This window comes from Lissotriton helveticus, chromosome 1_1 (genome assembly GCF_964261635.1).
Source record: "Lissotriton helveticus chromosome 1_1, aLisHel1.1, whole genome shotgun sequence".
NCBI lineage: Eukaryota > Metazoa > Chordata > Amphibia > Caudata > Salamandridae > Lissotriton > Lissotriton helveticus.
This window is the reverse complement of record NC_136057.1, coordinates 150,776,982-150,799,741: the sequence shown is the minus strand read 5'-3', so window position 1 is coordinate 150,799,741 and position 22,760 is coordinate 150,776,982. Positions and strand designations below refer to the sequence as shown.

Here is a 22,760-nt window from a genome sequence, read left to right as displayed (position 1 = left end):
TATACTGATAGCCGTTACGCTTTTGGGGTAGTGCACGATTTCGGCCTACTCTGGACGGAACGAGGGTTCCTGACCTCGCATGGAGTACATATCATGCATGGAGAATTAGTACGTGATCTCCTGCATGCACTATTATGCCCAAAGAAAGTGGCGATAGTCAAATGTAGTGCACACAAGAAGGTGACAGACAAAATAGGACAAGGAAACGCTTTTGCAGATCGCATAGCGAGAGAGACTGCTATGTTACAAAATGTCTCTCCTATGTATGTGGTGAAATCACAGGCTGAGCGATGGCATGACGCTAGAGAGGAAATATTAGACATACAAAAATCAGCATCTGAAGCAGAACTTGCAACCTGGGCAACAGAGGGAGTGTTGGATGATGAGGGTTGTTGGCGTAGCAAAGATATGGAGAGATAGAAATTGCCTGCCGCTTATTTGCAAGCAATGGTTCAAATGACACATGGGCTGGCACATGTTGGAGCTCTCGCAATTACTAAATTGCTTACACGAGTTTGGGAGCATCCTGAGATTGCCAGCACGGCTAAGAGAGTAGTGCAGACCTGTCTGATATGCTTACAGTACAATCCTGCTAAAGGGACTTATACTCCTAAAGGAGGGTTCGTTCCACCTACTGCACCATTCGCAGTACTACAAATGGATTACATCCAGCTTGAGCGTTGTAATAACTTGAAATATGTCCTAGTGGTGGTGTGTGCCTTCAGTAAATGGATTGAGGCCTACCCCACGAAGGATAATACAGCATTGACAACAGCTAAGGTGTTACTCAAGGAGTACTTCCCACGCTATGGTGTTTGTAAATTTTTGTGGAATGACAATGGTCCTCATTTTGTTGGGAAAATAGTGGAGCATGTCCTGAAAGGATTGGGAATTAAACAGAAATTTCACGCTGTATTCCACCCGCAGTCAGCAGGTTTGGTAGAGAGGTATAATGCAACTCTGAAGCTGAAGCTAGCAAAGATCGTGGCATCCACGTCTTTGAAATGGCTGGATGCTTTGCCTTTGGCATTACTGTCTATTAGATCAGTGCCACATTCCCGATCTGGCCTCACACCCTATGAAGTGGTGTTTGGAAGGCCTATGAATATATGGGGAGTCCCTAAGCCTCGCTTAATACATGATGTGCCTTGTATAATGATGAAAGATTATTTGGCACGATTAACAAATGATTTACTTTCTATTCATCAACAGCTTCGAGAAGCGCTCCCCGACAATTCCATTGGAGAGGCTCACGATCTCCATCCTGGGGATCATGTCATGATCCGTGCGTTCAAGAGAACCAGCAGTTTGGAGCCGTGGTGGCGTGGCCCTGAACAAGTATTGCTGGCAACTCGGACAGGTGTGCGAGTCACGAATAAGAAGCAGTGGGTACATTCCACTCACTGCCGTCGTGTCTCTCCGGATCTGGTGAATCCTGCGGTGCTGTCTGATTATCGAGACATCTTGGATGCAGAGAAGAGCCCAGCTGCTACGCCTCACGAATCGGAGGGAGCCTTCCCGGACCACACTGTTTCTGGTGGAGCGAAATACAACCTACGGCCAAGAAAAGCAGTTGTTTTGTGCGAGACTGGTTGAGTTACCATTCTGAGGTTTGCAAAAACGGAAGGCGAGAATATCAAGGGGGGGGGGGATCAGTTCTGTCCAGTGTAGCGACACCCGTCTTGAATCTCGGAGAAGAAACCAGCGGCTACCTCGGATCTCAGCACTCATTTTTTATTTTTTAGTTTTGTTTTGAAACTTTTGTTCTTTGAACTATGGCACCTACTACGATGAGAAACAGAAGAATTCTTGGTGCAGTGCTTTTTGTTACGACTATAGTGGTAATAGCAGTAATAGCTTGGATCGTAGAACGATTGGTTCCGGCGAGAGAATACTTACTGCTTACCACTCCAATCCCATCTGAACATTTCCATTTTACTCTGCCTTATCATGAAGAGAGACATAGACAGACTTACCTAAATAACAGCTTTATTCAAATTCTACATCATACCCATAATATGACGAACACTTCGAACTGTTGGGTATGTGGAATGTTGCCTGGACATCAGAAGAAAGGAGGAACTCCACTTATTCCTCTTCCATTCTCTCATAATGGTTCTTGTAATGCTTGGTACACTCTTCTTTTTACTTTGAGATGGCCAACAAAAGGTGGATTACTCTTCCGACTTAATAAAATTTGTTATAATGATAGAGATGGTTACCCACAGGCAGAAGGAACTAAATTTGAGTGGGAAGAATATCGACCGGACAATGTATCTACACCTCGTATTTTTACTAATCAAAGAAATACAAATATGTCCAGTTTACATGTAATTACTGTTATTGATACAAAAGCTGATCTATGTGTATGAAATAAAGGTACCATTCCGGTGGGGAAGAGTGAATGTACTATTACTCTAACATTTGACACACCAGCTGGTATTGCCTTTGTAGCTTCACGAAATACTTACTTTATTTGTGGAAATAAAGGATATCATCGTCTTACAATTGGATGGTTAGGAACTTGCTATATATCTTTTGTACTACCCCCTGTATTTATTGCCCCACCTATGTACCATAATGATTTTGTATTATATCATGATTTTATATTAAATAGGGTTAAGAGAACATTAGCGATTGAGAATGTAGATCAAACCGACACCTCTTTACAGCAATATGTAGATTTTAATTTAGGTCTGTTTTCCTTTGTTGATGCTGCCTTAAATAGCAGGAAAATAAGACGGCTAACACGTGCTGTGGAAGCTGTCGCTAATGAGACTGCCTCTGCTTTAGGGAACTTAACTGAGGAACTCCAAATTACTAGAATTGTAACACTTCAGAACCAAATGGTTCTGGACGTAGTACTAGCTGATCGTGGGGGTGCATGCCGCATTATCGGTAGTAGTTGTTGTGTATACGTCCCAGATAATTCTCCTTCTGTGTATGATGCCATTTCTAAATATCACAAAATTGCTGCTGAAATTTATCCCGAAAATGGTACATGGACATTCTCTAATTGGTTCTGTACTTTGCTTAGTACCTGGGGTTGGAAATTACTGACTATCCTGTGTATGGTTATTGGAATACTCTTTTTCCTTTGTTTGTGTATTCAATGTGGCCCTACTTTATGTTCTGTGTGTATTACAGCCTGCATTCCGTCCAAACGAGCTATTGTCAAAAATGAGCAAATGATTAGCAATGAGATAAGGAAAATAATGATGATTAATATTGACGATGAATATCCAGATTACTTCCATTATAAGGTAGCTTCAGCTAAATGCTAAAAGGGCCGTCTGTCGTAATTTGGCAGTGACTAGGTTAGCATTTAGCCCAGCTACACGAACCTTAGTGTTTAACTTGACCAAACTTGCGGGGGCCATTTTGTATTTCCTGGCTTCCATTTTGTATGAACATGCGGCCTCGTGGTCAGCATGCCCTTTTGTCCTTTCTCTGTACCAATGACCATTTACCTTGCCCGGCAACAGGCTATTCACGCATGCGTACTCAAACGTTTAGACTAATGAGCGGTAACCTCTTAGGAATGTCCTCCGAAACTGACCAGTGGTACTAAACTCCTCCCACATGTTGGCTGTGTTCCAAAAATGCCCTTATATGTACCTAAACTGTGAAAAGAGTATACCGCCTACCTTTTATTACTGTTAAACTTGTATAAAAGAGGTCGCGCACCGATGTTCGGTGTGATACTTCTTGCATTACCGAAGGGTGCTGTAGGAATGTACCACCACCCCATGGGGTCTTAATAAACTTGTCTTTTGCATTTTCCAGTTTCCGTGCCAACTTCTATTCTATGGTGTTCGAGAGTTTTTTGCAGAGTATGTAGACCTGACGAAACCCAATACCACAATATCACTTTCAACATTTCTCAGTCCCCAGCAATCTTCCCCAATGTCGCAAATCTATTCAAGAAGTAAATAAGCAGTTTCATTAAAATAATGCATTTTACTTGTAATAATTGTAGCATATCTTACCCTTTACCTTTTTCTCTGAGAATCTTTTGTTTGCCTCTAACCCCATCATCTATATATAAACAACGGGGTATACCCAAATCACCCTCCTATACCTGGGTAAAGAAACTACAATGCAAAAAGAGGTGGTATGGAGGAACTTTTTATAAAAGTCATGAAAAATGTATTGTAAACGTTTACATTGGTAAAGTAACTGAGCCGTTTTCATGCTACATGACCCATAGCAGTAGGTCGAGTGCAGATTGTTCCACTCGAGGGAGTATATACACGCAAGTACTATTGGTCGAATAGAGAACAGATTTGAAAAAGGAGAGGCTTTTTGAACCTTGTGATATGGTTCATATTGCATTTAGAGGGGCACACCGAGTTTGGAATTGAGCCATTAGTGGCTTTTGCACCATGTTGGTTCCGTTACCCTTGTCCTGAGGAGGCCCTGAAGAAATTGGGAGCTGAAACACATCAACAGTTTTGGCAAGAGGAGTCCGCTCTAATACAATACATTTTTCATAACTTTTCATGCGCACTTGATTAATGTTTGTAGAGGTGTTGTAACCTGGTGTGCATAGAGGGCTACCTCACAGTGGATTATAGAAATGAGTGGGTACTGGCAACTTTAATTTGATCTATGTTCTTTTGTTTTTTAATTGTTTGTGATGTAATGTCTACATATATATGTATTTGTATGTCTCTCAGTTTAAATACAAATAATAAGGATTGATCTTTTCAAAGAATGTCTTCATAGTATGTGTTTTGTTTAAATTAATTCTTCATAAATTAAAATGGGACAATGAACAAATGGTAGGGTAATTTGATGTTCCCTAATAGTAAGTAAATGAAGAGATATTAGTTCCTCCATACCACCTCTTTTTGCATTCTAACCCCACCATCAACATTTTTCCTTGGGCTCAGCTGTGCACATTTTGCATCCTCAGGGTTTAAGGGTCAGGCTTGTATTTACTAAAATGTAAAAGGCTTGTATTCCAGGAGACAACTGTGTTATTTTTTAGATAATGACATGCTTTTTGGTACCTGTAAGTTTTTTTGAAATCTATATGATTTTTTTTTATTTCATAGGAAATTGTATATATTTCCAGAACTTAGGGGCCTATTACGATGGCGGGCGGATTGCTTCCACTGGGCTGGCGGGGGCGATCCGCCCGCCATCCTTCCATGAACGACCCCCCCACCACATTAGTATGGCAGGGGGTCCGCGGGCGGCCGCGCATGTGCATTTCTCCCGAGAAATTTGCAATGCGGGGCGGCCGCGCATGCGCATTTGTTTCCAGGAAAGGACGCTATTCAAAGAGGGAGCCCCGGACGAGCCCCGGACGAGCCCCGGACGAGGTAAGTGCTTTAAAGTTGTTTTATTCAGGGTAATTGCTTAAATAATGTATCTAGGGTAGGGCGGGAGGGAGGCGGGTGGCGGCCGACTCGGCTACGCACACGGAGTGGGCGTAGTGTTGCCGGCTACGCTGTCTACGCAAAATGCGTAGAAGGCAACACTACGCCTACTCCGTGGGCGTAGCCGATTCGGACGCCCAGGGTTACTGAAAAGAATGTATCACATAAATGGAGCACAAAGTATTAATTTAAGAGAATGTCTCTGTTATAGGTTTGGACTGACTGGTATGCTGTCTTAACTTTCCACCAAAGACGTGAAATTGTTTTCGGATATGGCTAATAGTGCCATGGTAAGGCAGAATCAGTGGTGGTTCAAGAGTCCTCGCATGTCATTGTTTTCATGGTGATTGCAATTTTTTTTTAAACGGCAACGTGGGAAAGATGTACCCCCATTCCCTAGGATCACATTAGATCAGAGATGGTATCATATGGGTGCTGGGGACAAAGGGTTAGAATCTAAGGGCCCGATTCACAGAACTAACTTAAGACAAAATCCTAAACTTACTACTTTTGGAATTCACAGAAGTTAGGATTTTGTCTTAAGTTTGTCTTAAGACAGACTTAAGACAGACTTAAGACAAAATCCTAACTTAAGTCTGTCTTAAGTCTGTCTTAAAACAAACTTAAGACAAAATCCTAACTTCTGTGAATACCAAAAGTAGTAAGTTTAGGATTTTGTCTTAAGTTAGTTCTGTGAATCGGGCTCTAACTGTATAAGCGTTGCACCTTCCAGATACTGCAACTAACTTTCAAAGATCCTCATTCGAAAATCAGTAGTTCAACATTCTAGGATAGCAATTCTTGCTAAATATGGCAAGCTAGACACACAAACACAGTGATGAGAGGAGGACAACACCCATACCACCCACGACAGGTCCATAGGATTAGCATCAAGCACACAATAGCTGACACACTTTGAGTGGAGGCCTCACGGCTCGAGTGCCACCGCAGAGTGACAACCCACTCAACATCTACATAGGTGAGGTTGTTAGGGAGGAAGATCCCCCAAGCACCCACGGAAAACCTCTGTAGGGAAAACCCCTTCCGAAAAATCACTCGCTTACACCAAACATGTTTCCAAAATGGAAACCTCAAAGTTGAAAATCTAAGCAGGGAAGGGCTATTAATGCAGACTGAAGTCCGTACAAAGCTCCTGGAAGCTATGTGGTCAGCAAAGACTGTGCTGAGCAATATTCAGTCATACAACCTTACACTGTGCGCACTTCCTCTGCTTTCCCGTGATAGGTGCTCAGGATGTGGTTTGTAAAGAGATTAGCACTAGCCATAACCTGTCTATTTAAACAAATAGCCCATGTATGTGTGTAGCCCTTCATACCACTGTGAGTTCACATCTCACAATTCTTAGTTGTTAGAGGGGTTCAATTGTTATGGTTGAACTCACATTGGTGGAATCACTGTGAGTTCACAATTTAACAATATTTCTTATTAGAGGGACTTATTATTTCTACAATATGCACGGAGAAATCCAATAAATTGTCTGGAACCCTTTGATAATGCCATCAGTTCCTCACCAATGACTTCTGTCTGTGCTCTCCTGCCTCCCCGCTGCTCCGGTGACAGGCCTGCTTCCATCTCAATGACAGCTCTCAGGGCGTCCTCAGCCTTGTCTACCACCTTTTGATGAATTGCCCTGATCTGTGCCTCATCGGTGAACCCCCATAGCTGCAGAGTTGTTTCCAAGGTCTGCGGGACTGAAGGTATCTGGTGGTCCAGGGGTTTATCGGCTCGCCCAGCTGAGCAAATCACCTAGGGTAAGAACAGACCAAATTGGGAAAGGCAACCTCAAATGAGGCAATAATTAATATTTGGCACTGACGAGTATGGGACGGAGTGATCACAATACACTACTACATTCAACCAAACATCATCTAGCCTTTCGCACATTTTCAGCTCCATCAGACCTTGCTCGTTCTTTATCCAAAACTCAGACAAGTCGTTCCCTCCATTTGTAAACTTACAGCCAATCACATCAAGCTTTTGTGCCAATAAAAGCCTTGCTTTCTTTTAATTTCTTCTCCTTGTATTTCATCTTTGCCAGTGGGATACAAGTAACGGTAAACAACCTTGATCCCCTAAGGCTGAGTGGAGATTGCAAAAGACAAGCAGTGTGTGTTTATGAAATGTTGAGATTTTTTAAGGAGACCAGTTTTTCAACATCGCAAAGTTACAAACGTTTAAACATCTGCTATAAGTGAAAATGTCTGCGGTTTTTGTGGAAGTCTTCCAGCAAAATCCTATTTGGGAGGATTTTTCTGCAAAAAATTGATTTTGCAGGTTTTTAGTTCCCAAAACATGCTTCTTGAGAGGATTTACACACTCTGTTGTTTTGAAACATGTAAACCTTGGGGAGATTTACAAGGTTAGCAAAGTTCAGGAATGTAGAAGAACGTAAAATGTCAGATTTTGCATATAGCTAATTATTTTGCTCCAATTTGGCATAGCTTTTTTTTCCAAGTAATCTAAGGTAAATTGCACAGAAGAAGGAGTAGCCTATGTACACAGTTCAACAGCAGAACCATCTCTTTTAACATCATATTGAAAAGGGTGCGTGGAAAAACATTATTCTTGATTCTCAATCAGTCTAATGAGAGAATAAAGTGTTTTGGCTGTCTTTACGTATTGGCTTCCTGTGCCATACCAGAGAACTTGATTTGACTATGTTGCGCCCGATTCCGATCTCGTGTGGAAAGCAAACTGAATGACTCGAGTCCGGAATGCTTTCCGTACGACTCGTGTCAGGGGAGTCCGACCGAACAAGTACGATGCATTTGAATGAATCCGTATACAATTCGGTTGGACTCCCATTGACTTCAATGCCAGCCTGTGTACCGAACGCGTACACAGGCTCCCGTTGACAAAAGGGGTGGTTGGGGATAATTGTGCACAAAATGGAGAAAAAGGGGCCTGCTATGGGCCCCCAAAGTCCGATTCCGGCAGCCTTTTCAACCCAGGCAAAAGGAATCGTAAAGGCTGTCCGAATCGTTCATCGTACTTGCGAGCTTGGAAAACCTGCTCCATAGAGCTGTATGATTCGGCTCTGGAGGGCTCTATCTCTCCGTATGCCTTCTGGAAATGATTTGGTCAGTGCTAAGGGTTTCCAGGCATCATACTTGGTTGTCCGGATTTGGGAACGAGTCAGTTGGAAACCAGGGCTCTGGATCGATTTAGGTAAAACCACATCCGATTCGGAGCCCTTCCGGTGGATATTGAAATCGGGCTCTAAGTTGTAAACAGAGTGTTCAATCTTTTCAAACGCCAGTGGAAAACCTTGTGTAGTTTGCAAATGGTTGTGTTCTAGGGTGGCTGCATAAAAATTGTGGCTTTTGCTAGAGTTTATGTTGCCTATATCCTTTTTTAATGCGAAGATATGTATTTGCAGAGGATGAGAGAGTGCAATGTATTATTGCCACAATCAAACTAGGAATGTACAATATGCACACCAACTGGGTATGTAATTTGTGACGGAATCCTTTTACTAATAGACCACATTACAGTTGTCCAGGCCTTGAGAAAACTGCTTCCCCACTCGTTATGGCGAGTCTAATTTTATTAGGGCTAGCTATTTTTATGGCTCAGTGGTCGTATTTCAGTAGTTAGGAAAGTACTTTTTTGTCATTTTAAAGTGAGATGGAGAATATATTTGTAATAGGATCAAAACAAATCAGAATATTTTACTTAGTGAGGTGCAAATAAAATAGTTGGTGAAATCAGAATTCCACACATTTATCATCTTCACCCTATATCGTTTTATCCGTAAAACTGCATGTCAGTGGGAAAGTTAGGAAACACAGGGAGATGATGGATGGAGTTCTGAAACTTCTCAGAAACTCACCCCCAGTCACAGATCTGGGTTGAATCCATTATCATTCTTTTTTTTTTAATTCTTTTTATTAACAATGCTCATGAGACCATACAGTACAAAGTAGTGTCTATATACCACATTGGGAGATATCACAAGAGTTGACAGTGAAATAAACGTTAGGGAACAACAAGGACAATCAGCAATCCCCATCTCTCCTACCCCTCCATGAATGCTTCATTTTCTCTGTACTTCTGCCAGGGCGCCCACACTTTCTTCTATTTTTTAGTACACCCCCTACTTTTGTATATAGCTGCTTCGGTCCTTTGGCACCAGTCGAGGTCCCTCTTCCATTCCTCCCACTGCGGAGATGTCTGCGCTCCCCACCCCTAGCAATATTTTGTTTTGTCACAACCATTGCTAACCATATTTCCACATACCTAGACCATTCAGTGTCCCCTTTAATCATCAATGAAAGCCACTTCGGCTCCATCGGAACCGTCTCCCCCACCACACTAGACATGGTGGCGGTTGTAGGAGAGTAGGGTCTGCTATCCTATGGTCACCCCAAATTTTTGCTTTTTGCTTCACTGGTTTATGACTTAATGTGGCTGTGGGCCTGCTAATCAGACCCACGGCCTGCTGTTCTCTCTCTAAATTAATGCCAATGCACACTAGGTGCATTATGAATTGGAACTGGTTCACCTTATTTGCCCCTGTAACAGTGTACCCCAGGTACCCAGGGCATAGGTGTTTCCAAGGCCTACCAGGGGCTGCAGCATGTATTGTGCCACCCCTGGCCTGGCCTCCATATATGACACAACTGGCTGATCACTCAGCTGGGGTAAGTCGGTGTAATCACCTCTTACTTAGGTATAGTATGTCTATATCTAACTTAGAATGGACACATATGTTCCTATCAGCCACTCCAATGGAAGGCCTCATCAATCCTGGAGGCAGAGTGCTTGGAAATATGTGAGATGGTGCTCTAGCATGAGCTGAGCCTGTCTGCAGCTTTCAGAACCACGTCCTTTAGCCGTTCCATGATACTGCCATACCATATACTCTTAAGTGCGTTATGAACCTCGTGGTTAAATGCTATCTTTGGTTTGGCTATATCAAAACATGTCGAGTAAGGTGTCATACAAATTGGAATACTACCCCCTCGCCAGTTCTGGTGACGGGGGTAGCATTCCACCCTTCTAGAGGGACACGACATGTACATAACCTGAAACCCGGGTAAAGTTAAACATGAGCCTCAGCATCACAAAATGGATGCTGCCACCACAGACACAAGTCTGACCTCCTGCTGCTGGGAGTCCTTCCAGCGAGGGAGGCTTGGACAAAGGGTTTCCTGCCTTGGGAGGTGCTAGCACCACCCCAGACAGGATTTTGTGTATTGGGTAGGACAGGGCTGAATAGAAAGAGACATGCCTGGGGCACACAAGGTGTCCCTGTGCATAAGCCAGTCCAATCCGGTGCTGGGGCTTCCCAGTCCTGGTGCGGAGATGGACAAAGGAAAGGGGGTGTAACCACCCCCCTTCCTGGTCCCACCCAGAGGAGGGACCTAGCAGGTAATGGAGCGACAAAACTCCTTTGTATCTTCAGACATGTGAGGCCAGTGAAAGTGAGGGACAAGCCTGTCCCAAGTCTTATTCTGGCCTAGGTGTCCTGCTAAGGGAATATCATGGGCCAAGATTAGAAGGAATCCCCTAAATTGCAGAGGTATAACCAACCTCCTGGTTGTACCAGGCTTGGGGTCTCTACCCTCTTAATAAAGGAGCCCATCATCCCAAAACACTTTATGGGTACCTTGAGCATTCCCAGCAGCCTCAGCAGCAGCCTGCTCTCTGAGGGGTTCAAGAGAAGGACAGGTTAACTGAGCCTGCCCCAAGTCTGCCCTAGAAGGTCCCCCTGTCCCCAGAAACTCAACCTGATCAGGTTCAAGCTCTTCAGGGACAGTTCCTTCAGGGGTCTCTAGATCATCTTCCTGGGAAGGCTGATCCTCACTTGTAGGCAGGGGGGAAGGCACAGCCTTTACCCTCCTGTTCTTCTTCTTGGTAGGTGCTTGGTCCATTGTTCCAGGATCCAAGACCTGAGGTTCAGAGAGGCACTGTTTGGCCTGTGACCTGGTCACAGCAAGGACATGTGATGATATCCCTAACATCTCTGCATGAGTCCTGTACTCAACTTCTGACCATAGAGAGCTCTCCAGGTCATTGCCCAACAACCATTCAACTGGGAGATCTGCACTAACCACAACTCTTTTTAGGCCAGTTACCCCTCCCCAGGAGAAATTAACAATTCCCACACTTTGTGTAGTAGTGACATTGCTGGCATTGGTCACCAGGTAATTATCACCTGGTAGGTATTGTCCAGGGTCCACAAAGCTAGGTGTCACCATAGTGACACTGGCACATGTGTCCCTGTATGCTTGAGCCACTTTTTCATTAATCAAAGGCGTCTGCCTGTACTTGCCCAGATTACTGGGGCTGACAGTAGTGGACAAATCTATTTCCACCTCACAAATCAGAACAGCCTGTGTAGGGGTTCTGACTAGGCCAGACTCTCCCTCAGTTCCCAAGGTGATACCTACTACCCCCTTAGTTTGTGGACCAACACTGCTGACTGTACTATTGGGTGCAGGTGCCTTAGGGGCTGCAGTGTTGGGGGCTCCACCCTTTTTACACTCACTGGTCCAGTGAGAGGTGTTTTACAAGTACTACACCAGGGTTTCCTTTGACCTTCTTCTTCTTCTTCTTGGAAGTTTGGGACCCACCCTCATTATTAGTTTGGGGCCCTATTGAAGACTTCTGGTCTTTAGCTTTCTGCTCCCCACCCTTCTGGTCTGCCTTCTTCTGGTCACCACCCGGTTCTGGTTCTGGTTCTTTTGCTTAACCCTGGTTCTAACCCATTTGTCTGCCCTCTTTCCCAAATCTTGGGGAGAGGTCAGATCTGAGTCAATCAGGTGTTGATGCAACTGCTGGTTCTGGCAATTATTTAAAATTTGTTCTCTCATAAGTAAATTGTACAATCCTTCATAGTCTGTAACCTTACTTCAATCAATCAATCAAAGACATTTATAGAGCGCACTACTCACCCGTAGGGTCTCAAGGCGCTAGGGGGGGGGGGGGGTGCCGTTACTGCTCGAACAGCCAGGTCTTGATCTTCTTCCTGAAGGAGAGGTGGTCTTGGGTCAGGCGCAGGTCGGTCGGGAGGGAGTTCCAGGTCTTGGCGGCCAGGTAGGAGAAGGACCTTCCTCCTGTTGTCGCTCTTCGGATGCGGGGGACGGCGGCGAGGGCTTGGCTGGTTGATCGGAGGTGGCGCTTGGGAGCGTAGAAGTTGATTCGGTTGTTGAGGTAGCTCGGGCCTTGATCGTGTAGGGCTTTGTGTACGTGGGTGAGGAGACAGAAGGTTATTCTTTTGTTGACGGGGAGCCAGTGCAGGTCTCTCAGATGTCCGGAGATGTGGCTGTTTCGTGGGATGTCGAGGATGAGTCTGGCTGAGGCGTTCTGGATCCGCTGGAGTCTCTTCTGGAGCTTGGCGGTGGTTCCGGCGTAGAGGGTGTTGCCGTAGTCCAGTCGGCTGGTGACGAGGGCCTGGGTGACAGTCTTCCTGGTCTAGGTGGGGATCCACCCGAAGATCTTCCGTAGCATGCGCAGGATGTTGAAGCATGACGAGGAGACGGCGTTGACTTGTCTGGTCATGGAGAGGGAGGAGTCCAGGATGAAGCCCAGGTTGCGTGCGTGGTCCGTCGGTTTGGGTGCGGTGCCCAGGGCGGGGGGCCACCAGGAGTCGTCCCAGGCGGAGGGCGAGGAGCCCAGGATGAGGACTTCCGTCTTGTCTGAGTTCAGTTTCAGGCGGCTGGTCGTCATCCACTCGGCTACATCTTTCATCCCTTCGTGCAGGTTGGCTCTGGTGGCGGCGGGGTCGTTGGTCAGGGAGAGGATCAGCTGGGGGTCGTCGGCGTAGGAGATTATGTTGAGGTTGTGTTGGCGTGCGATGGCCGCGAGGGGGCTCATGTAGACGTTGAAGAGGGTGGGACTCAGCGAGGATCCTTGAGGGACGCCGCAGATGACTTCGGTGGCCTCTGACTTGTACGGTGGTAGGCGGACTCTCTGTGTTCTTCCGTCGAGGAAGGAGGTGATCCATTCCAGTGCCTTCTCCTGGATTCCGACGTTGCCGAGGCGCTGCACTAGGGTGCGGTGGCAGACAGTGTCGAATGCCGCGGAGAGGTCCAGGAGGATGAGGGCCGCTGTTTCTCCGTTGTCCATCAGGGCTCGGATGTCATCGGTGGCAGCGATGAGGGCGGTCTCGGTGCTGTGGTTGGCTCGGAAGCCAGACTGTGAGGGGTCGAGGGATCCATTCGTCTCGAGGAAGGCGGCCAGCTGTTTGTTGACGGTCTTCTCGATGACTTTGGCCGGGAACGGGAGGAGTGAGATGGGACGGTAATTCTTGAGTTCGGTGGGGTCCGCTGTAGGTTTCTTGAGTAGAGCGCTGAGTTCGGCGTGCTTCCAGCTCTCAGGGAAGGTGGCGGTGTCGAAGGAGGTGTTGATAATGTCCCGCAGGTGGGGTGCGATGACAGCGTCGGCCTTGTTGAAGACGTGGTGAGGGCAGGGGTCGGTCGGAGATCCGGAGTGGACGGAGTTCATTGTGCGGACGGTGTCTTCGGTGCTGATCGGAGTCCAGGCGTGGAGGGTGGTGGTGGGTGGCGTTGCTGCGGTCGTGGCGTGCGTCGGTTGGATGCTGAAGCTGTTGTGTATGTCCCAGCAACCAGCCCTCCAGAGCCTTAGTGGCACATTCAACAAATTCAGACCAGTCCTGAGTCTGTGTCTTCTGGGTCTCTCTGAACATTAACCTCTACTGTTCAGTGGTTAAGCCTAACCCATCTATCAGAGCACTCTTCAGGACCAGGTAGTTTCTAGAATCCCCATCACTAACTGTGAGGAGTCTGTCTCGGCCTGTACCTTCAAAGGAGAGCCTCAAGATTGCTGCCCACTGCTCCTGAGGGATCTGCTGTACTCTGCAGGCTCTCGCTGCATTGCATTTACATGCACAAAGCGGCAGGCACGACGCGGTGCCTGCCGCTTTCTGCATGTAAATGCAGGGGGGTACCATAGGTACCCCCCATCTCCCTTCACCCAGGGGGCCCGCAACAGGCCCCTGAAGTGAAGATCCGTATGCTTTTCCACGGCGGAGAACCCGCTGCAGAAAAGCATGTCTGGGAAGCCATCCTAATATGTCTGGCGGTGTCTGAGAGACACCGCCACCATATTAGAGCTTTTCCGCCGCGGTTGTAAGCGGACCTCGGCGGAAAAGCGGCGGACTGAAACCAAGACCCACCAGCCATCCTAAAGTGGCGGTGGGTCTTTGGTGGGTCCGCAGCAGATTTTCTGCATCCTCCAGGCCGGCGGAAGCCAGGATGCGGAAAATCCGCGATCATAATCGACCCCTATGTCGGCACCTATAATTTTAACTGACCAGTCAGATGAGATGGAATTTACTGTTGAGGAGGTGTGTCATACCATAGGGAAACTTGCCTCTGGAAAAGGTCCGGGTCTCGACAAACTCCCAGGTGACCTTTTTAAGCACCAACCTCGGATCTAGGGTCCTTATCTGCACATTTTTTTCAATGCAGTTCTAAGATGTATGGAGGCACCCTGTACTTGGCTGGGAGCAGAGATAGTTCCGATTTTCAAGAAAGGCTCCCCCCTGGTCCCAGCCAACTACAGGCCCATTAGCCTCATTGATGTTCCCCAAAAAATCTTTTCGCGGCTCATCTTGGATCACTTGCAGGAGTGGATGGAGGAACACGACGTCCTCAGTCCGTTCCAAGTGGGGTTTAGGAGGAACACTTCCACCATGGACCAGATCTTTCGCCTTGTTTTACTGTACTGGAAAACGGCAAAGATAGAGGGTGGCAGCCTCTACATGGTGTTTGTGGACCTTCGGTCCGCCTTTGATTTAGTCCCTAGGGGAAAATTGTGGTCGGTGCTTTTGGAGTTGGGCGTTCCATCCGAAATACTGAGTGTCCTGATGAGGCTGCATGAAGGGAACTTTGCACAGGTCAGATGTGGGAGGAATGGGGCGTTGTCATCCAGGTTCCCAGTTTGCAGGGGGGTGTGGCCGGGGTGCGTTTTGGCACCGACCCTGTTTTGCCTCTATGTAAATGGTGTAATATCGCATCTGGATGAAGTCCCCAACAATGATGCGCCTAGGTTGGCAGGCAGGAGGGTGCCGGCGATTATGTTCGCTGATGACACCCTCCTGCTTTCCAAGTCTCCTATGGGGATCCAACGCATATTGGATGGCTTTGTGGACTTCTGTCGATGCCGAGGATTGGAGATTAATGCTGATAAAACAACATTTATGATTTTCAATCCTTCGGCATCCACCCACCTTACCCCTATTTTGGAATCTGCGTGACTGGAGAGGGTAACGACCTTCCAGTACTTAGGGTTCACGATAAATGAAAACTTGTCTTGGGGCCCCCAACATGTAAAATCTCAAATGAAATTGTCACAATTGGCGGGGGAATTCTCAAGCTGTCCAATACATCATCATTTAAACCGGTGAGCCCCGCGTTAGAGATTTATAGAACCCAAGCGAGGGCAGCGGTCCTGTATGGTGGGGAGCTCTGGGGGCATTTGTGTAGGCCCGAAATTTCCAAAACAGAAATCGAATTTATCCGGCAATTATTGGTGCTCCCTCAAAGTACACCGCTTCTTCCGCTAAGGTTAGACCTGGGATTGATATCTATTGAGGACGAGTTAGCACTAAAACCCCTCAGGTTCTGGCGCAGGCTCTGGATAACGCCAGAACTGATGAACTACAGGCTAGAACTGAAGGAAATACTAAATTGTAATAGTGCAGCAAAAATTCCCTGGCTCGTCTTCTTAAAACAGGACTTTGGGAGAATGGGTCTGCCTGCCTTGTGGTATGATCCGGAAAGGGCGTGCTGCGAGGTTTCAGGCAAGTCCCTTACGAGGATTTTCATGGATAACAAACTTAACTCTACTTTTTATGACTCGCATGTTGGTACCTTGACCAATTCCTTTTTAACATTTAAAATGTCCTTCTGTTCTGAGGACTTTAAGGACGTTATCTATCCGATAGGATCAAGGAAACTCTATATCCAATGGAGATATGGTACATTACCCTTAAGAGCTTTCACAAGCAAATGGTCTGCCTCTACCAATAAGTCCTGTCCTGGGTGTAGCTGTAATTTAGAGGATGAACTTCACATACTCTTTTTTTGTCCAGCCTACAGCAAACCCAGGAAGTATTGGCTAGTACCGTTATGTAAAAACATGGGTTTTGTTCAATGTCTATATGCTTTTAGAATCATAAAAACAGATACGTCTAGACATAATGTGTTTGCGCTTTCCAAGTACCTGCTAGCTATGTGGTCCAAGCGACGACTTTTAATTGCCAATGAATGCTAGGGTTGATCTATTTATAAGATTGTCTGAACTGTACCATTTTGCAGGTGTCTATACGAATGCATTTTATGTACTTTTCTTTTCTTCTTTTTTTTTTTAATCCTGTTTTATCTGTACTCTTTTATGGCAAAAAATGCCGAAATAAAGATTTCAAGAAGAAGAAGAATATTATTTTATTATAATATCAAGACTTTAAAATTTTTATCTATGTATTTCATGTTTTACTTATTTACAGTAATAACCTGAACTTTACATTTTATATATTTTATATATGCTTGATGTTATTTAATAAAGTTCTCTTAACTTATAAATATTTTTTTAATTCATAGATGTATTTAATACATGTAATTGTAATTAATATATCTTGATATATGGCACCTACCATAACACCACTTCTTCTATAATGTTATTTCAATTATTATATTTAAGTGAGTTAATGTAATTTTTTGTAGTATTCCTGTCACCTAAAATGTGTTCATTTCATTTATCCTTATTAGTAACTCAGCCCCCAGAACAAGTTACTAAGCAGACCTTGTGGATGTTGATGTCAGAGATGTAGTGCCTACGATGAAGTTATTTTGTCGATGCAGTCAGGACAACATAATGGTGAATATATACACAGGCATTCAAAAGGTAACTGACAATAGCTCAAATTAATTCACAGTGTGATTTTTTTCCAAAGGCACTTGCTCTAGGATCCTTTCACAGACCACATGTCTCATATTGGAATAGCTACAATAACTAGTGATGCATTAAGTGAGAATAAAAATAATGTCTGATATGGTTACTTTTGCCATAACCAAAGATCGGCAGCACCTAGCTAGGATAAACAAGTGAAAGTGGGCAGCAGAAAGACATGGAGTGTACACAAAAAGCAACCCATCAACATAACTACAGAGTTCAAAGCAGCAGTGTGGGTTCAGAAAAATCAATCTCATGGAATGTTCAGGCAATAATAAATCCCTTTGGTAATCAGCCGATTAAATTATCGGTCTCCAGACTACAACACCTTCTGCCCACGACATTCCTAGGCCATTCTGATTCTGTTCTTGCATACATTTCTACTAAAATTCGTGATGCCTAACGTGAGACCCTTCTCTGTGTGCCAACATGGACATCTGCTTAATAAAATGCAAAGGGTAGTGGATGTGACATCATATACCCTTACATCATAGGGTTAACTTTTTGACGCATGCTCAGCTCCTCAAATGTCTTGTATCTGTTTCTCGCGGGTGAGGGTAAGGGAGTGTAAACACCAGATAAAATTCCTGGAAAGGGCAAAAAAAGGAAAAAGAGGCAATTTGAAAAATGAAGAACATAGAGAAGGAGAGTAATAAAAGAAGAGAGGATACACAGGTAGACTGATAGACGTAGATCCTGGTTTGGAGAAGGGTGGTAATGGGTCTTTTGCCAAGAACAGTGAAAGTTAAATCCGGCCACCTCTGTTTTTCTATTAAAGGTTAAGATTGATGAACATGATGGGGGATCCTCCACCTACCATTGGGTGGTGGTGACATTGCCAATAAAGGCTATGGAGTGGCCACTGAATGAAGGGTGGCTTTGCCATTTTAAGGGATGCCTCAGTAGAAGTATGCTACACCACAGAAAGCCATGCAGGTGGCCACAGTGCACTGGGAGAAATGTCCCAGCACAGCGACGGCGCTTATATTGAGGGTATATTTCCAGCACCAAAAAGTATTAGTACATTTTCACCATGCTATAAAGAAGGTAGGTTTGTCTCACAGAATTATTCCCCTTAGTCAATTTCCACCCTGATGATGGAAACCACTGTGGAGGACGGTCTTAGCTCTGTGGCAGGAATATACAAATGCAGTGAACTTTCTTTCAATTTTATGGCAGTGTTTCCACCCTCACTCCACAGATGACCATTCCAAACCCAAAACTTCAACTGAGGTTGAAAGTGACAGCAAGAGAGGCCCAAAAAATAGAATAATGGAGAAGAAAGTAGAGAGAGAGAGATAAGGGGCAGAGAGAAGAGGTGAGATAGAAGAGATCTGGGTACGTAGAGAAGAGAGTCGAAAGGGGATAGGCAGCTTAGAAGCTAAACAGTCAAAGGAAGATGAGGTAACCTAGGAGAAGAGCTGAGAAGGTAAAAGATAAATATGGATTGAAAGAAAACTGTGGCTCCCAAAAACTTTGTATAGAAAACCTATCACTGAGCACAGTTAGGCAGACTTGATAATTTTGGCAATTGTGAATACAGTATAAAGTTTGCAGATTTGCCCTGATATTTTTCCAACCATTGATAATCATGATTTGAACTTGCAACCTAGCAACCCTCAGTTGATAACTGATAGTCTGATACATTTGTAATCTCATTGAATGTAAGTGAGTAAACAAGTTTAGACTCCAATTTTGAATTTGGTTGTTAAATGTGGCAGTAAGAGCAGACCTAATACCCATGCATGCCAACTTGAATCATGGACGTAAACATGGGAAATAAAAATAACTGGTGTTACCGATCACTCCTAGTGATTCTGCATCCTTTCTCATTCGGCAGCACAAGGTTTCCGAAGTGTGTGAACAATGCTGTGAAATTCTTGGTACATTTGGTCCCCACTACAACTACTGGTAATTAACCATCAATGCTAGTAAATATACCAAAACGAAAATGTATCCTGTAATCCTATTAACAGCCCTTTTTCCAGCTCTGCACAGTTACGGATAGCTCCATAATCAAGACCATGTAAGGCGGATTTTAAATAAGTGTATCATTTATGAAATTTTTACTGTGGTAAAGCTATAATGTGAGTGGAGCAGGGTCTCACACATTATTAGGCTGCAGCACAGGCACTTCCAGACTGCGAGCCCAGGCACTTCACAACTTCTTTTATAGGTTGCTATCAGCCTGTGGGTGCGTGCAGACATGTTATGTTGTGTCGTAGTGCCAGGTGGCGTACTTCATACCTCATCAACTCAAAAAATGAAGTGTCCATCTTGGATGTATGACGCTACAACGCATACTTTTACAACGCATACCTTTACAACGAAATTTTTACAACGCAAAAACTATTACAACGCATGTATTTACAACGCATGTTTTTACAACGCAGGTACCTTTACAACGCATGCCATTACAACGTAAGTATTGGTAAGTATATATGAATTTTTTTAATGTAAATTAATTGAAATTAATATAATTTAATGTAATTTAATTTAATTTCATTTCATTTAATTAATTTAATTTAAATTTAATTTTACTTTATTTTTACCCTGTACCCCTGTACCCCAAAAACCCAAAACTGACCCTGAACCCTAAAAATACCCTTTTACCCAAAAACTCAAAAGTGACCCTGAACCCTAAAAATACCCCTTTACCCAAAAACCCCAAACTGACCCTGAACCCTAAACATACCCTTTTACCCAAAAACCCAAAACTGACCCTGAACCCTTAAAATACCCCTTTACCCAAAAACCCAAAACTGACCCTGAACCCTAAAAATACCCCTTTACCCAAAAAACCCCAAACTGACCCTAAACCCTAAAAATACCCCTTTACCCAAAAACCCAAAACTGACCCTGAACCCTAAAAATACCCCTTTACCCAAAAACCCAAAACTGACCCGGAACCCTAAAAATACCCCTGTACCCAAAAAACCCAAAACTGACCCTAAACCCTAAAAATACCCCTTTACCCAAAAACCCAAGACTGACCCTGAACCCTAAAAATACCCCTTTACCCAAAAACCCCAAACTGACCCTGAACCCTAAAAATACCCCTTTACCCAAAACCCCAAAACTGACCCTGAACCCTAAAAATACCCCTTTACCCAAAAACCCAAAACTGACCCTGAACCCTAAAAATACCCCTTTACCCAAAAACCCAAAACTGACCCTGAACCCTAAAAATACCCCTTTACCCAAAAAACCCAAAACTGACCCTGAACCCTAAAAATACCCCTTTACCCAAAAACCCCAAAGTGACCCTGAACCCTAAAAATACCCCTTTACCCAAAAACCCAAAACTGACCCTAAACCCTAAAAATACCCCTTTACCCAAAAACCCAAAACTGACCCTGAACCCTAAAAATACCCCTTTACCCAAAAACCCAAAACTGACCCTGAACCCTAAAAATACCCCTTTACCAAAAAACCCAAAACTGACCCTGAACCCTAAAAATACCCCTTTACCAAAAAACCCAAAACTGACCCTGAAACCTAAAAATACCCCAAACATATAACATTTTAAATATAATTATATGCTTACCAATACTTACGTTGTAATGGTATGCGTTGTAAAGGTACCTACGTTGTAAAAACATGCGTTTTAAATACATGCGTTGTAATGGTTTTTGCGTTGTAAAAGTTTCGTTGTAATGGTAGTGCATTGTAAAAGTTGCGTTGTAAAGGTTGTATACCGTCCAACTTTTATTAAACTGTAGGACATAGTCTCAGCATCAAAAGTCGCTAAGTATCTAGGAAGGTTAGAGGTTGGACTTCAGTTAGTCTGTTGTTTGACCTTGCAGGGATTCCTACAGTTCTTAAGAGGACAAGTTGTTGGTGTTGGATTCACTGGCCCATCGCTCTGCAAGTCTAAAGGGCTGATGGTAAGAGCGGCTGGCCAGGGACCAAGGAAGTGTGTGGGATCTACATGCCTTTCTCAATTATGGCTTTCAATGAATTTTTCTGTGGCCTCCTCCTTGGGCTAGATGGCGTTATTCTTTTGCACATTAAGATATTACACTTCTGGTGCCCTGCTGGTCTGTTTCTTGTCTGGTCACGGTAATCAATGGGCACACTCAAACAGTGTTCTAAAAGGCTCCGTTGGCGCTACAGTGAGGGCCAGTTAAAAGACTTATAGGAAGCGATGTATAGCCTACTCAATTTTATAGTTCTGTTCTATTCCTATCATCTGCATCTTATTCAACATGTGCATAATTTGTTTTGACTCAGCATTGCTTGGAATCAAGGTGGTCTGATCTCTCAGTGAGCGACACCTAGTTTGTTCCTATACGCTACAAAGTTAGCTCTTTAAAAGGATGGTCCGTTGTCTGTCTTCACCGATTTGAGGAAGTTGTATGCTTCCTCTAGCTTTAGTTGAACTTGCTCAAACTTCATGCAGTTTAGAATTTCATCTACTAGGTGCTCTCTACATGCCTCATTGATCACCAGCAGTTGCTTTTTAAAGGTCACTTCACAAAAGTCTTCAATGAGAGCCGACTGAGGGTTTTGCAGGCTCTGGATTACCAGACCTTTGACACAAAAGATGGTTGCCTATTTCTTCTTCCACCTGGTTTTCCATGTCTGGGTACCAGGTTTGCTCTTGAAGTTGGGCTTTGGTCTTGATGATCCCTTGATGGCCTTTGTGTGCAAGATCAATCATGTGGCCTCTGACATAAAATGGGACTATGATTTAGGGTACACCATGCCTTCTTCAATGAGCTGATTTCATCCCTTAACCTCCACAGGCTAAGCAGGGTTGGTTGCTGTCACAGTTTCTGTCTTGTAAGTATTGGACTGTCAAACTTCCACTGATAATTGGAGGCAAGTGTCTTCTGCAGTAGCATTTGTGAGCTCTCATATGGGTATTGCTTTCGTGTATGCTGCCTGGGCCACCAGTCTGATATGCGCCTCCGCATCATTCTGTGGGAGTCTCTGGAGTTTAATGCAGTGTCGAGAGAAGAAGTTAGGTTGGTTTTTAGGGTTGGTATGCTATGCTTAATTTATACCTCTGTAGCTACAGAACCCTTTCCTTGGCGGAGAGTACTGGGGTATTCCTGCACAGAAGTGTATTTGTGGTTTCTAGTCAGTGACTATTCTGAATTCATGTTCCATATCAGTAATGATAGAAATTGGTGCAGCCCCATTTCATGGCCAGCACTTCTTACTGGATCTTGCAATATCAAGTCTCTTATGTCCTAGGCAGTCGCCTATCGATGAAGCACCTTCCTTTGTGAGATGAAAAAACCAGCTGCTCGCCTACATTTCATCCGGCTCATTCGTCGAGTGTTGTTGTTGCTGCACACTTGGTCTTACGCCACACCTTAGCTTTTCTGACCCAAGGCATGTTGGAACCTCACTGCAGTGCCCTGGTTGGGCACTGTCAGTGAATGATGGGGCCAAAATAGTGTATGTTGTGTGCAAGTGACC

The 22,760-nt window shown here is 44.5% G+C and overlaps 1 protein-coding gene across 1 annotated transcript in view; it reads right to left on the bottom strand.

The window, feature by feature from the left end:
* LOC144759999 (carnosine synthase 1-like) overlaps positions 1-22,760 on the bottom strand; it is a 510,578-nt gene that overhangs the window by 293,322 nt on the left and 194,496 nt on the right. The window contains exons 6-7 of the mRNA XM_078646513.1: positions 21,672-21,862; positions 6,920-7,154 (exon numbers count right to left, since the gene is read on the bottom strand). Of these exons, the coding sequence (XP_078502639.1) occupies positions 6,920-7,154; positions 21,672-21,862 (426 nt within the window). The remainder of the gene's footprint in view (positions 1-6,919; positions 7,155-21,671; positions 21,863-22,760) is intronic.